Below are 16805 nucleotides of genomic sequence, written 5' to 3' on the forward strand. Positions count from 1 at the left end.
TATCAAGTACCCAAGATTCAGACAGTGAAACTGTATTTATTTCAATATAAAACATACCAGATGTAGAAGCACCGCCTTTTCCCTTCTTGAGGGTGGCTAGATACTCCTTGCAGTTTCTCTTCCAATGCCCGTCTTTACCACAGAAGTGGCATTCTCCTTTGGGCTTCTTCACTTCCTTTCCCTTGGACACAGCTTTCTTACCTTTCTTGGGATGTTTAGGATTGGGAAAATTCCCTTTCCTTTTCTTCGATCCCTCAATTACAAGAGCCGGTATGGTCTTGTCTTTCTTCATATTGGGCTCAACTGACTTGAGCATGTTTGCAAGCTCTTCAAGAGAGGTTTGCAAGTCATTCATCTGATAGTTCATAATGAACTGTGAATAACTTTCTAGGAGGGATTGAAGAATTAAGTCAACACTTAATTCGTTATCCATCGCAAATCCAATACTAGAAAGTTTGGTAATGTAGCCAATCATCTTGACACAATGTGTCATGACTGATGTGCCCTCTTGCATCCTGCAACGATATAACAGATTGGATATCTCGTAGCATTCGCACCTGGTTTGTTTCCCAAACAATTCCTTTAGGTGCATGATGATGGAATATGCATTCATCTCCTCATGTTGCCTTTGTAATTCCGATGTCATCGATGCAAGTATGATGCATCCGGCATGATCATCATCAGCCTTGTGCTTCTGATAAGCATCAATTTCCTCGATGGGAGCATCATCTTCAGGGACAGGGGGTATCGATGTATCAAGTACATACCCAATTTTCTCGAACTTCAAAACAATTTTGAGGTTGCGAAACCAGTCGGCGAAGTTCGAACCATTCAGTTTGTTATCGGTAAGAATGTTTTGCAGATTGGTTTTAGTCATGATTTTAAGAGTGTGTGTTTAAACAAAACCCGAGAGTGAGAAAGAGTAAACGTATGTCATTCATTTGCTTTAAAGTATAACAATCTAAAATTATAGGCCTTTTAATTTATTTCAGATTGCTCCCACTATTTTGCCAAATTAATAACCCTCCATATTAATTCGAAGAATTTCACAAATCCTTTAGTGAGCTAGGATCCTAACTCCTGAGATTTCGCCTTGACTTTAGCCAACAAGCTAGTCCCATTTGTTAGGTAGATTCATGCAATCAATCACATCTCGAATGTGATTCCTAGGTTATTGGGTTACTAACCACATTAGTAACTAATATGTCATTCATATTAATCCCAACCATCTTGCCCATTAGTTTATGACAACATGAGTTTGCCCATCCAATTATCATACTCTAATTTAAGTATTACCCCATATTCATGAAAGAACGATTTTCGATAATCCAGGTGTTACCATAAGACCCCGAGCTTGAGTTTACCCAACAACCCAAAGGCCCCCAGTACTGCCGGCTGAATTATAATATTAGGGAGGGGCAACCGATTTTAATAACTTGCTTATTTACTTAACTTTTTAACGAGGGATTTTATTTAAGTCTCATAATCTAACTTAGTCTTGATTTGCTTTAGCATACATCAGACATACATACATTCACATACATTGGCGTTATGGACATATCATCTAAATTATTCCGTCGAGCCAGAGACGGAATAAAAGGGGCAAACCTAAGGAAATACTAACTATTACATATTTCTCTTTAGGTCCCCCGTCTTCTCCATGACGCCTTGAAATTACATATTAATTTCTATACTACTATAAGAAAACTTCAATTGAATTGAAGGGAATCAGATGAGAGGGGAAATTACAATAGATAGTAGAAAGGCAGGACGCACAGGCCCTATTTCAAAAATACCAAAAGATTAAAAGAGGGTCCAAATATGTCCATAACTCCAAACATGCATAGACTCAATTAAATAAATTTAATTGGTTGATTACATAACCGGCTTATGTAATATTTAGGTTAATCACATTAACTCGTCAAATTAACTTTCATCTAATTTTACTTCTAATCGTTTTGTATCTTTATATTAATCCTTAGATTAATATAACCATATAAAACGTCGATTATGCATGTCCCAATTATTTTGATTTCAATTCATTTAACACTTTGATTTACAACTTGGTAAAAACAAACTTTTAAACGAATTTTTCATTCGATAATCAAAACAGAAAACTATTGATTTCCGAAACATATATATATATATATAAATTATTTACAAGCCGATTTTAACAATTAAAATCAAGTGTGATTCGGACCGGGGCCCGAAACTGGGCTGCTGCCGTTTGGCAGCAGTCCCGCGGCTGCTGACAGCGGATGCTGCCGCGAGGCAGCAGCCGCGCGACAGCGGCTGGTCGCGCCGTGAGGCGCGACCCGAGCCGCTGTCGTTTTTTTTTTATAAAATATAAATATATATATATATATATATATATCAGATTTTAAAACGGTTTTAAAAACGATTTTCAGAAATAGGAAAAACTACAATAGATTTCCGTTTTATCTTTTAGAATTAATAAAACTAATTTTATTAACCTAACTATAAAACAAATAGATTTTGTTATAATGATTATCAACCGAAATAATTAGGAACATACGCATAATCAATTTTAATTAACAATTAACTAAAATTTATTTATCTTTAGAACTAATTAATCAAACAATTTGTTAATTAATCCTAACCATAAATATTTATTCAATCCTATTGAAAAACTTCTAAATTTTCATATATGAAATAACGGATTTAACGATGGCTCTGATACCACTGTTGGAAATTAGGCTAAGGTATAGCAGCGGAAATATAAAATTTTTAGCCTACTTCCTTTTAACCATAGGATCCGTTAATCGTTATTTCATATAAAGAGGGATAAGAAGGAATACCTTTTGAAGAACAATCTACCGTTGTTAAAGAAGCGCTCACAATTCTTCTCCGAGATCCCAAGCATGAAGTATAACACGGTGAGGTTAAGATAAAATCAACCCTTATGAGATGCAACCAAAATAGATTGCCTCTAATTAACCAACACAAGATCAAAGAGAAAAGGAGATGAATGTAATTAATCAATCGACGGAAGCCGTATGAATTCTTGTCCACGAAAACGGGAAGTCGAATTCTCTTTCTCTCACTAGCTAGGGATTTCGAAAATCACAAAGGGGGAGGGGATAGGCTTAGTCGAAATTCACACATTAGGGGGTATATATAATAACTTGTATCTAAACCCTAGTTAGATAGGAATAGGTTACTTAATAGGAATTCAATTCGGAATAGGATTCCTAATTATTATCTTATAATATATCTAATATATTTAGGATAATAATAAATAACCTAATTGGATAATAATAGGAGTATATTAATCTAATTAAAACTCCTAATTTAATTATCTCTCTTAATTAATTTAATTCACAAACCTAATCAAATTAGGATTAAGGGAATTAAAATAATTCCTAACTTATTATATACAAATTTCGGCCTCCCCTAATTAAATGGGCCTTACTGGGCTCATTTGGGCTTCCATCTATTAATGACATCCATCTCTCTTTTGGTTCCAAGTCTTATGTGTGATCCATTAGGTTCTTACTACTTCTGGCCGTATGCAACTATTAAATTAATTTCTTCAAGAATTATATTTAATCCTTGCATAACGGAATGATGTACTGAGTATGTTATTGGCAAGTCTGTAATTATTCCCCCAGAGTCCGTTAAGAAGGCAGGTTGATTCTGTCGTTAACCCTTCCGTATTAGTTACAGTATAATTCGATCCTTTATCAAATATATCCTTGAACTGAATCTTATGACTATGGATGATGTCAAGTCACATATAGCGAGACGTTCGTTTTACTTGTTCAGGCCGAGTCAACTCAAATAGATAGGTTAAGTGAAATCTGTATTTCAAGTCTTAAGCTATCACCTTGCAAGGATTTAGAGTCGAGTCTTCCACAAGCGATCCTTGGATATATCTCCCATTAATCGGGAGTGATAAATGCTCAAACCAATGTATAACTACCCTGACATTACTTCCTGTGACACCCAACCTTTGCAGTTCACACCCCAGAGTCATCTCTGTTAAGGATCGTGGGACCGCAGGATCAAAGTCTCACATTCAGTAATTCAGGATGACCAATTAACATTCCTTTGAGTCTGAGGATTACTTATACCTATTAATACCAATGAGATGAACAGGTGACAAGGATGAATCTATCCATCATGTTATCTCAAATCGGATCCCCAATCCTAATGAACGACGTTTCATCGGATTTATGTAACTGTCCAGATATCTATATATATAAAGCTTGTGAGATCAGCTTTCTGTCGGACAGAAGACATTGTTACATACAAGCCTCAACAGTGATATATCAATCCTAAACATATCACTTGACTTGGGGTGGTTTTAAGTTTATTAGTTTATTATAAAGTTTTGTCTCACTTCATCCTTGTATGAACACTTTATAATCATTTTAAACAAACTTACGGATTTCCTTTTATTAGACTTTATTTAGTGCTTTAAAAGGGATTGCCTTTATATAGTTATAAAACATATATCTCATTAAAACAAATGATATAAAGAACAATTCATTTACATTAAGTTTGTATCCTGCAACAATTGTCTATAGGACACTAAACCCCAACAATATCCACCTAAACCCTATCAGCCTTCCAGAATAACCAGATGATTCCACTGAACCCATATATGTCAACAACCTCAATATTAGTGAAATCAAACTTCCTTCTCATCTCCCCTGGTCTAGGAGAAGGAAAACGAGTTTCTAAAAGAACAAGAATGTCTAGGTGATAAGGGTCATGAAGTTATTGTTGAAACACATTTCCACAATGATTTTGATTTGACAAAATTATTTAAATTAGATTTAAATTCCTATGATAAAATATTCCAACACATGAAATTTAAATGCTTTGAATTATTTACTACTAATGTGTTTGTTTAATGTTAAGTATTTAAATTGATAAGAATCAAAAGACATTAAAAGCCAAGGCCCAAAAGCCCACAAGAGAAGGTCAAAGCCCAAGTCAACAGATCCAAGTCATTTGAAGAATGCGACCCAGCAGAAGAAGGATCCAGAAGGCATTCCTAACAACTTCATGCCGAAGCTGCTGAGTCGAACGAATAGAAGAAAGGTCAGCAGTTGACCTGAACAACTTTGAGACAAAGATATTCCACTTTGGGAAAGATTAAGGCGTCATAGAAAGCTGTCTAGAAGACTTTACCATAAGTAGAGAGACAATCTGACGCTTACCGACCAGAAGTACCTGTCACCTGAATCAGATAAAAAAGGCAACATTCTCATTGGCCGAAGACACTGAGTACTGACGGGTGAAAGCGACAGCAAGCCGTTTCCTTTCAACGGTTATTTTGAAATTCGAAATAACCGGTGTCTCAGATGTCATTATAAATAGGCCTCTCATTTGCTTCATTTGATTCAGATCTTCACCAAGCCGAAACGTTGACCAAATTGCTACTTGAAGTTCAGTGCCAAAGCAAAGCAAAGAAATCTTACACTCACTCTTATTTTGTGTAAAAGTCTAGATTGTGAAATCATCTAAAGTGTTCTTTGTATTTAGAACAAATCTTTATCATTTCTAGAGATTAGAAAGAGATACTGAGTTGCTCGGTTATATCACTCAGTGGTAGAAATAGTATTGGGTATAGGATATAGAGGAAGGTACTCTGTATACTCACTGACTATTGTAAGAGGTTTGTGCTCTACCTGAAAGAGCTCAGTAGTGGATTAAAGCTCGGAAGGATTCCGGGGACTGGACGTAGGCAGGAGGCCGAACCAGGATAAATCTACTGAGTAACATTTTCTAAACTCTTAACTCCTTATCTGCTTGCTTTAAACTGTGCCTAGTAAAATGTTAAAATATATATACTGAGTTGTGTGGCTTGAGTACTGAGTTCAGGAATAGACTTCAGTGTTATCTGCTGACTCAACGATAGAAGCAGCCTTGGTTACCAATTAACTAAAGCTGCCTCTGATCTCACTCAGCACCATTGTGCTAAAAGACTAAGTAAAAGTCTTAGTTCGAAAAAGGAAGTCAGTTTTAAAGAGAAATTTTTTAAATAGTTCCTAACCCCCCTTTGGAACTAATTCTCTCACATTACACGGAACCTATAGTTATGACTGTGGTTTTCATAGCCGTAGGAAACCTCCTTTGCATAGCCATAACAACCACACTTTATACATGCAACATACAATCCTTTGTACTCAATGTGGTAACAAACAACATTTAGAAGAATTGTGCCACAAAAGGTTTTGACAAACACGGGCAAATTTACCTCGACTAGATAGCGTAATGTTTTTATCCACCATAACAAATTTCCCAAAAGAATTTGCAATCAACATCAAACCATCCTCCTCATAATATTGCCACAGAATCTTAAGGAACCTCGTCCAAGCAAGGATCGAATCAACAATCGCCTTTGATGGTGCAAAGGTCGGGGATCAGGTACGAACCATTAAGTAATGTCCTTGAACCATCAAAGGTCCGTCACAAATAATATATTCTCTATCACTCTTTTTAACAAAGGCAACGAGATGGAAACCATGTCTGAGGTCCATCATCTCTACTTCACCCTCAAACTTTGACAATTTAAGAGTTCATCAACGTAAATTAATATATCCAATGTTCTTTCCTAAAATTTTCACGATTAGGGTTGATACGAGTAAAATGAGCAAGTTTACGAGGCTGAACATTCATAAGAAGAGGTCCAAAGTTACAGTTTTCAACCAGAAATGGAAGAAACAGGCAGAAATGACAGTTTAAGAAGGATTCCTCTTGAACAACTACAAAGAAGAACAAAACAGCATAAACGACAGCATAAACAGGTCAACCTGGCAGGATATGGATATACGCGCGGGTCGAGCAAGATAAAGGAGAGAGTAAAACGTGGATAGCAAGGCAGCATCCATCTTGTGCCAAGTGGAGGGTGATAGTTTAGTTGTCCTTTGTAATAGGCTTTAACTACTATTTTACCCCTTGTTTTTAGGGTTTGTCTTATGTCCTATAAATACTTAAGTAGTAGTTAGAAAGGGGGCGCCTCGTTTTTCAGCCACCTTTCCTTTCTTTCTCTGTTTTTATTTTCTGTCGGAAACAATATTTTGGGGTGAACAAGCTATTCACTCATGGAAATGAGTGAGTAGTCATCTTGCAGGCCTAGCCATCCATATATGGCGAATGTAAGTAACTATTTTGATTAATCAAGCATTTCCATCCATGAATGATTGTCCATAGTGTGCAAAATATGTAGATTAGGATCCAATCTATATGCTAGTTACCGAAGATGGCACGACGGTGCTCCGACGTAACTGAACTAACTATGTGGCTTATATCATAGTGGACGGAGACGAAAACAACCATATATTTTGGTTTCAATCTTGAATGCTTTCTGGTTCATAATGATGGCTTGTGCTTAACACAAGGAGACTTGGTTAATGTTGCTTGCTTAGAATCTTTGGAGATGGAAGACCGGACCTTAGTGAATATTGAGAAAGAGACTCAAATATGGAATATGGATTTACTTCAATAAAAGAAATAGTCTGGTTATAGTTGTTCGTAGGCACAGTGCTAGGTCTGTGCTTGTTTAATTTGAGGTTATTCTTTTCTTTTATCGCTTTTACTTTGCCTGTTCATGTTAGTTAATCTGAAAGCCAAATCAACCAACTGTTTAATTCTAACACTTAAGGTAACTCATTTAACCAACTTGTTTCAATCCTTGTGGAATACGACACTTGGTCTTACCAAATACTCCACATGACCTAGTACACTTGCTAGCGTCCATACTTAACACACCAAGGGCAATAGTCCAGGACTAGGACCATTCTTCAATCAATTTGGGGCTATAGTGATGCTCACGAATAAAAGTTTCAATCACTGACGAGTTTCACGAAGGTTTATAGGAACTCTAGGTTCCACTTGCATATCATTATTCCGTATAATGTCAGTATATGAATGAGCGAGACGAGCTTTGGGTGTCGGAGAGGGGATACCATCGTCCGAAGGAATCACAGAGGTGTGGGAGTATGGGAAGAGGAGGTCTGCGGAAGAGACGTTATTAGCTTATTAAACTTAGGCTTAATATGTCATTTGCTCCCTAAACTTGTCCAAAAAGGTTAATTGACTTCTTGAACTTTTAAAATATCTCGATAGCCCTCTCAACTTGTACAAAATATCTGGATAACTCTATCAACTTGCGTAAATTATAATCAATTAATCACTCGATTGAAAAAAAAGTATGTTGGATGCATAAGGTGTGTTGCATGCGCCTTAAAATGTTATTACATAATTCATATAATAAATTAAAACATAATAAAAAATAAGTTTTTAATTACTCAACTATAAAACTTGTCCTTTCTGATTTTAAAACTCCATACCTCAATCTTGGTCGTTTTAATTTTCCAAGGCGTGTGCATCACATCTTCCGTACGTAACTTACTTTTCTTGCAACCGAATGATTAATATTTATGCAAGTTGAGAGTACTCTCCGGATATTTGATGTAAATAGATTGTGTTATCAGAATATTTTTGAAAGTTTAGAATCACATTTTTTTTTTTCTGTACAAGTTTAAATGGCAAACAATCAATACCTTAATATGTGACAAACGTCTTGCTTCATGACTCAGATTAGGCATTAATTAATTACTTCAGGCGTACACATCACCGTTGGATTATGTTCACATCACGCACATGGCGTAGGATAGAATATCCAAACATTTTCTCCATGTTTTTATTTTCGATTTTTTTTTTGTTTAAAATTATTCTAATGGCATGTATAAATACTGCGTTGAAATTTCCATCCTTTGCTCGATCAATTTTGGAAGGGAAAAAGAGAAAATAGAAAATTACATAAAAAAAAATTACAGAAATTTCCAGATTTGATAAAAAAAAAAAATTGAACGAAAACCTCGATTTCACAAACCTTGATTTTTGCTCAAAACCCTATCCGCCAATCACAAACCCTAGATTTATTCTCTTCAAAATTCATAATCATTTTCTTTTTTTTCTCTATTCAAAATTCAGTTTGATCTGTGAGTCTACAGATTCATTTTTTTGCTCCTATACTGAATTAACACTTGTTTTCAAGGATTAGATCGAATTGATTTATTTTCTTCTTGTTTATTTCTGTTTGTGACGGTGGAGTGCAATCTGGTTGCTCGGAGCTTTGATTTCAGTGAGAAATTGGAGGTGCCCCAGTAGTTTTTTTGGGGCCAATTTGCTGAAGTGGTGTTGAACTATTTCGTGCTTTCCGCAATTCCTTTTTTGGTGATTTTGGAGTGTATTATTTTGTTGGTTTAATCGAGAAAAACTAGAGCAGGCCAATCTGGCTAAACTGCGGCTTGATTCAATTTTCTCAATTAACGCGTTATTTCTCTGTGAATTCAAAGGACCAGTGAGATTTTGATGAGTAGGAAATGAAATGAGATTGAGAGGGGTATTGCTCAGGGTGAGGTTTAAGTAGAGAAGATGACTGGAGGAATTGGAATTCGCTCTAGCAGTTATGGATCATTGGAGAAGCTGCAACAGCATCAACAGAACGGTGTTGGTGTTATATCGCCTATGCAAATGAGCATCCGTACTAAACCTGCGAAGATGTTCAAAGAAAAGGAGAGGCTCTTTCATTGGATCTACAAATTCGCTGGCCGAAAAAAGGTCGGAATGCTGTTCCTCTGTATTATCTCCGCTGTCGTTTTCTTCTGGGTTTTGTACATAGGAAAAGGTTTGATTCTCTATCCATGTCTATCTTCATTTCAGTGGCTCTGTTTGATGATTGGTTCTTATAATCCATTCTTTGATTTCTTGTAAGATGATTATTGCATTTTTTTAATTTCTTTTTTACGGATTTGTGTATTTAAGGAGTACATCATGCTCGTTTTACATTTGTGCTTTCTGCTGTTTTTAGATGAGCACGGAAGTTATTACTCAGTCTCATTAAGGAGATCGTTTGCAATCAAACTAATGGAATAACTTCGGTTGTATTCAATTTTGGAAATTAGTTGCAATCACTTACTTTCTGCATCATTGGATATTGCTTCTTTTGATGCATTATGAGTAGCCATTTGGTTTATCAGTATATAATTTGATGTTTGAATTTTGCCTGGTTTTCAGGTGAAGATTCACAGGAAGGTGACCAAGTCCCAAACATGAGGCTCAATAACACTGCGCCTTTTAACAATCCGGTGAACCAAACTTCTATATTTAAAAAATATGTGCTCCCACCTCCACCGCCTAAATATTTCACAGGCTACACTCTTCCTCCTGGACATCCTTGTAACAGCTTCACTTTACCTCCGCCCCCAGCTGATAAGAAAAGAACTGGACCACGGCGTAAGTTCTCCCTTACCTTATTGTTTCTTATGCACCTTTTTTTTTTTTTTGATTTACCAGGGTAGTGTTACTAAATTATTGTTTTTGGATGCTTCATGGTAACTGGGTTATTGAATTGCTATATCATAAATATATAATATCATCATTGATTTTGCTGAGATCCCTTGTTGACGTACTTTTCAGCATGTCCTGTCTGTTACCTTCCCGTGGAAGAAGCAATTGCCTTGACGCCCAAATTCTCCTCATTTTCACCAGTTGTTAAGAATTTGACATATATTTATGAGGATCCTCTTAGTAGAGGTGCAGAATTTGGGGGTTCAGAGTTCGGTGGGTATCCTACTCTAAAGCAGAGAAGTGATTCTTATGATGTTAGAGAATCAATGAATTTGCATTGTGGGTATGCTCACTTTCCCTTAGTAATTCCATTCATACATTTACTAATAGTGGACACTGGAGGTTTTTTTCCCTATAGAATTCTGTCCTATCCATGTTGCACTTTTGGAATAATGTGTTATTGATTATTATTAGTTACTTGTTTATCTGGATCTTATGCTGGTTATTAATTTAATATCTGTTATTTGTACTCTTGTACTTGTGGTGCACGCCGACCAATCAGCTTTGTCAGAGGAAAAAGACCTGGTCGTAATACAGGATTTGACATGGATGAAATTGACTTGGTTGCTATGGAGCAGTGTCGCGGAGTGGTTGTTGCTTCAGCAATATTTGGTATCCGCTGCTGCATCTTTGAACTTTCTAACTGATAATATCCTTTGCTTGCACTGGCAGCTTATGAAAATCTTCTTTCTCAGGAGCTTTCGATGACATTCAACAGCCAAGTAATATTAGTGAATACTCCAAGAAGACTGTCTGCTTCTTTATGTTTGTGGATGAAGAAACAGAAGAGTATCTGAAGCAGAAGAGTGGTCTAGACGGTGACAGGAAGGTTGGGATATGGAGAGTTGTTGTTGTTCATAATCTTCCTTACAAAGATGGAAGGCGCAACGGAAAGGTTAGTATTTTCTGTCTCTCTCTTTTTTTTCAGCATTGCCTTTTCTAAATAGGATTGGACTTCTGCTCTTCTATTATTTTCTATTGGCCAAATATTAGCATTTCATCATTTTGATCAATGTTCTACTCTATAGTGTGAATTGTGGGAAGATGTATGCAGTTAAAGTTACTCCATGCTTTCTATTTTATGTATATATGTGCATTGATTGCGTTCTTATATGAACTGATTAAAATTTCATTTGATCACTAAGTCACTTTATGCATAGTTTTTTCTTTTTTCTTGTCTAGGTTGTGTCAGTGATACAAGATACTACTTCGATAGGCCTTTTGACCCAGGTTATGCTATGACAGGTACCGAAGCTTCTATCGCATAGGATATTTCCCAATGCCCGCTATTCCCTATGGGTTGATGGGAAACTTGAACTTGTTGTAGATCCATATCAAATTCTTGAAAGGTAATTTGGGTTTCTTCTCTTACCTTTTTCTGCCTTTTATGAATCCATCTGAACTATTCGCAAAGGATAAGTGTAAATCTGCAGTATTAACAAGCTAGCTAGGTCTGATATGAGATACGATCTTAGCAGTCAAGTTTATTGAATTGGACTTTATAATGAAACTAAATTTTGCATTTTACCATAATCTGTACCAACTGAATTGATTTCCTGCTGCTTAACCTGCTTCTGGTTCACACTCCCTCCTCTTCTGCACATTAATTGTTTGTGCTTTATCTTGTATTTTATTCATTTGTCACGTTCTATTGCTTAAGTCTTTGTATAGCTTTATGTAAGAGATATATATCATTTCAAGGGTTGACTTATATATAATTTTTTCCTGACATAACCTAAATTAATGTTGTAAATAACTCATCAATAGACACCACAAGGTGATGTTATCTGCACATTTATAACTATCCTGCTGTTCACTATCAAATATATCTTCCATCTCACCCCTGAAAATATTTTCATTGTTTTAACTGAATATCTTTGAGAATTTGGTTCTCTCCTACAGTCAGCTGTCAGGGGTTCAAAGCTGGCATGAAATGGCCAATTCTTTGAATCGCATTCATCACTCTCATGTCTACATGTACAGTATCTTCTTTCTGCATGGACCATAGAGAACTGTCTTGTTTCCTCTCTTTCTTGGCCCTTGGATAAAGACGCACAGTATGTGCTGGATAGGCTGGTGTATGCCATTTTGCATGAGCCATAAAAGAGTAAAGATTAATCCTGCTCTAAGAGAGGAGTTTGATAGATATCTAAGTTAGGGATCTTCATTGCTAGCTTCATTCTCTATTAGTTTCATAACTATTCAGCCTTATTCGTACTAGTATTTCTTGTTTAAGCTTTTCACAGACAAGTTAGTTTCTTATGTATGTATGATAAGTCAGCAAAAAGATGATTGGAAGATCATTTAAAAAACTTACAAAGAGAGGTAATCATGTGTCTGTGCTTGTTGGTGAGATTTATAGATGTTAGGCTTGTCAATATGAAGGGCAACTTCAAAGGAATGCCATCTTGTAATTAATGATGTTCAGGTTAAAATATGAGCAACAAACAATTGCTAACAAATTTTCTGCTTGTTTTGGTGGTATAACCATACTCAGCTTTGGGCTCCTTAATCATTTTTGTCAGCTAATCTGCAGGCACCTGTGGAGGAAAAATGCCTCTCTTGCAATTTCTAGACATTACAGGCGTTTTGATGTGTTTGTAGAAGCTGAGGCTAATAAAGCAGCTGGGAAGTATAGTAATGCCTCCATTGATTTCCAGATTGATTTCTATAGAAGGGAGGGTTTGACCCCATATTCTGTGGCCAAGCTTCCTATAACAAGTGGTATGTGTAATACTCTTGCCTCTTTTCATCTCTATTTTTGTTTTCGCTGACTTGATGTTTCTGTTGTTGGCTGGCTCTGCAGATGTTCCTGAAGGATGTGTTATAATAAGGGAGCATGTGCCTATTTCCAATCTATTTACTTGTCTTTGGTTTAATGAAGTTGACCGGTTTACTTCAAGGGATCAAATCAGCTTTTCCACAGTAAGAGATAAGCTTCATGCAAAGACAAATTGGACTGTCAATATGTTCTTGGACTGTGAAAGGCGCAACTTCGTAGTTCAGGTAAATAAATTGTTTTATGCATTGTCGGTCATGCTTGTTTGAAATAAAAAATGCTGCGGACTAGGCGATTTTATGCCCTTAAGAAAAAGATCTTAGTTCTCTGGTCGTATAAATGTCAGATTGCTCTCCGCTCCTGTGTTTACTATTGCCCAAATTTACAAATTATAGGTTTTAAAACTGATTGTATTCGACAAATATATCACAATTTGCTAACTGGAAGGCTGGCTGGGTTGATACCTAATATTCAATTTGCGCTAAATTGATCCTAACTGCCTACTTTAGGGGCCATTTCGACCCTTAATTCTCATTATTTTAGTGCGACTGGTGCGATGTTGCGGTGTGCTGGAAACATATTCATTACCATTGGCAATTTATCAATTGTTTAATTACACTTGTTGTCACGTGCTTCTTTCGGATTTGTTTTCAATCACATATTCTGTTACTATCTGCAGAAATACCATAGAGATGTTTTAGAACACATGGCTTCTCCTCCACCTCCGGTTTATCCACCTCCGCCGCCATTTATTGTGGTAAATGAAGCACCAGTAGAGACAGTACCTGAAAATTCAACTGAAAGGGGGGCTGCGAATACTCCAGTTCGGAGAGGGAAGCGCGGGAGGAAGTCTGGGTCAAGACGGCACCGTAAAGTTGTAGCTGGTAGCAGAGACACAGATTCAAGTTGAAAAGTTTTGCTGAGGAAAATTATCATTCTTTTTTCCTTCCCTTCTGAAAAAAAAAAGCATTTGTAGCAGGCAGGGGTGGAAGATTTGTGCAAGATGAGTATTGTGTTCTGTTTCAACAGAGAACACTTGTCTCTCATTCTTTTCTTTTTTTATTTTCTTAGTTCTTAATTCTCCCTTTCTTTCTTTCTTTCTTTTTTTAAATTCATTTTTTGTTGTATATATATTATAATTTCCAATAATTATCATATGGGTTAGTGCAAAGTCCTGAAACACATACATTTTGTTGTTTAATAGCAAAATTTTCATATCATAAAAAAATGGATCAAGTCTAATTATATAATTCCATAGAACTTAGGGGGCGTTTGGTTCACAAGGGGTAAGGGAAAACGAATCAAGAAAAGGAAACTAAAGGAAAGGAAAGGAATAACCATTAATTTCCCTATGTGTTTGGATATGTTTAGAAAATGGAATGGGATAAAGGGAATCCAATTCCTGAGAGAGCATGAGGTAATGACTTAACCTAAAGTGGGTGAAAGGAATGAGTTTTTTTTGTAAACAAACAAGAACAAAGAGAATAAAACATTCTCATTCCTAAAGACCCCAATTCCCATTCCTAAAGGGAATGAAACCTTCCTATTCCCATCCATAATTCCCTATAAGTTATAATTATATAATACCCTTCGAATTTTAAGGTTGTGTCAGGATTTTACCTGTTACCTGAAAATTCAAATTTTTAATAACTTTTGATTGAGAAAGAACATAGCATAAAGAAGTCTATATATATATGTATTATAAAATGGGGTAGAGACAAATAATGTAACCTTAATTTGTACTTTTTTGTTACATAAATTTGAACAAGTGTTCGTAGCATTGCATGTGATAATGAATGGCAACAACCTATTACCCAGGCTATGCTAATGCATAGGTCATTCATGGCATGTGTTGTTGCAGACATGATTGTAAGAAGATGAATCCCCAAATTATGGAACAAACATGCTTCAATTATCAGTTGAAGCCACCTGCTCTGAACTTCTTCCAAAACTTCAATTCTCACTAAAACTTCCAAAAATTTCAAATCGCTTTCTGTTTTTATCCGATTGCATTCAATAACCTTATATTTTTCAATAGAATTTGTTGGATAGAGAAAGTGAGAAACACTCTTTACCACATATCAAAAAGAAAATATCAAATAAATAAATAGTTAGAATTTTTTAAGAGTTCAGAGAACAATTGAGGTTATGAAGTTATTGAATGCAATTAGACAATAATAGGAGATAATTTGAAACTCTTAAAAATTCAAGTGGCAATTAAAGTTTTGGATAAGTACAGTGAACAACAAATGTATATCTTTATTTTCTTAGATTTTTATTTATCTGAGTAACGTTCTAATTTTGTAATTTTTTTTTGGGAAGTGTACATATATCCATAAGAGCATCTTTAGTAGTAAGAAATAACTTAAGAGTGCCACCCAGGACAAATAATAAGAAAAATTTGCATTCCGTTAGAAACCATTGTTATTTTATAATTTTATAGAGTAAAAAAATATTAATTAAACAATAAGGGATTAAAAATTTAATTTGCTTTGTAAAAGAGAAACTGATTTAGAAGCCACAACCAATGTCGGATATATGATATGACTCTCACTCTCCAAATTATGTTGGATGTGGCCTCCACTCTCCAAATTATGTTGATTTTTTAGATTTTTAAGAATTATAATAAATTTAGTAACAAACCAAATTTGGTAACACCTATTATAGTGGTTCGTTACAATCAAATGGTGGAAAGTAACATCCAATTAAAAAAGCTTTAATATAAGATATTATAAAATTTTGTCCCAACCTTTCCAATATTCCGGGTTGAATTTAATTTAATTTACTCATATTCAAGTCGAAGCAACTTGGTTTTAACTTAAATTGGGGCAAAAGAAAGATACATAGTTTTTCATCTGTTAGGATGCATCAAAACTTTACAAACTTTACAAACTTTACGAATAGAGATAGAGGGATGAAACCACTCCTATAAGAGATGATTTCTGACGGCTATGAGTGAGCCGGCACTCTCATCTGTCTCTGTCTCTAGATCCTAATAAAAATTTCGTTTTATGAGTTATATTATCTAAATCCAAGATCGGATAATTTCTAATTTGAATATTATATTTCATTTCTTTGATCTTGAAAGAGAATAAATATTTGCTTTTAAAATAAATAAATAGAATTGACAAATCATTTCGAGCAATAAATTTGAAATGAAGTACTAATCAATGAAAACGACACACTAAATTAGAATATCAATTCAAAGTGGGCAAACTTGCACTGTCTATTATTATTACTTAAAATAAATTGTACCTATGAGATATTGGGTCAATATGATTTGTTAAATTTAGCAAACTAAATTTTTGATTCCCCAACCATATTAAGGTGGTTGATTAATTAATTTGATTGTAATGCCTTAACCTCCTTTCATTTTCTCCTCTAGATTTCATAATCACACAACTAAACTTCCTAATCTCTAGGATAATCTAACTTACTAAATATCTTCACAATATTATCACTAAGTTGAATAGGAAGAGTAGGTACCTAACAGTTGTGTCAAATCTAAATACTTATCCGTTTATTTTTGAATTTTTCGTATCCATTTCATTATCCTAACGAGTATACTTCTTGAATCTCATATACGTCCCATTTATATCGCGGATACATGCGGGTACCCTTACACGTGAAGAATCAA

At 35.3% G+C, this 16805-nt stretch overlaps 1 protein-coding gene across 2 annotated transcripts; it reads left to right on the forward strand.

Annotated features, from left to right (window-relative positions):
• The first annotated feature begins 8743 nt into the window (after positions 1–8743).
• LOC136232645 (probable hexosyltransferase MUCI70) lies at positions 8744–14339 on the forward strand. Of its 2 annotated transcripts, XM_066021910.1 has the most exons (10): positions 9527–9667; positions 9851–9920; positions 10057–10275; positions 10459–10672; positions 10892–11001; positions 11085–11284; positions 11635–11738; positions 12926–13113; positions 13196–13395; positions 13848–14339. In XM_066021910.1, exons 3-10 carry the CDS (start codon positions 10092–10094, stop codon positions 14076–14078), a joined length of 1431 nt encoding a protein of 476 aa, XP_065877982.1. In that variant the 5' UTR covers positions 9527–9667; positions 9851–9920; positions 10057–10091; the 3' UTR covers positions 14079–14339. The 2 variants fall into 2 exon arrangements, with proteins under 2 accessions (XP_065877981.1, XP_065877982.1); XM_066021909.1 differs by lacking the exon at positions 9851–9920 and having other exon boundaries at positions 8744–9667.
• Positions 14340–16805: the final 2466 nt, after the last annotated feature.

Source organism: Euphorbia lathyris, chromosome 6, assembly GCF_963576675.1.
Source record: "Euphorbia lathyris chromosome 6, ddEupLath1.1, whole genome shotgun sequence".
In the NCBI taxonomy this organism is placed as follows: Eukaryota; Viridiplantae; Streptophyta; class Magnoliopsida; order Malpighiales; family Euphorbiaceae; genus Euphorbia; species Euphorbia lathyris.

Excerpts from the sequence above, each read along its gene's own strand:
- LOC136232645 (XM_066021909.1), top strand. The coding sequence starts at position 9,415 with ATGACTGGAGGAATTGGAATTCGCTCTAGCAGTTATGGATCATTGGAG. Across the intron at positions 9,668-10,056 it reads GGTTTTGTACATAGGAAAAG|GTGAAGATTCACAGGAAGGT; the intron begins GTTTGATTCTCT and ends CCTGGTTTTCAG. Across the intron at positions 11,285-11,634 it reads ATGGAAGGCGCAACGGAAAG|GTACCGAAGCTTCTATCGCA; the intron begins GTTAGTATTTTC and ends ATGCTATGACAG.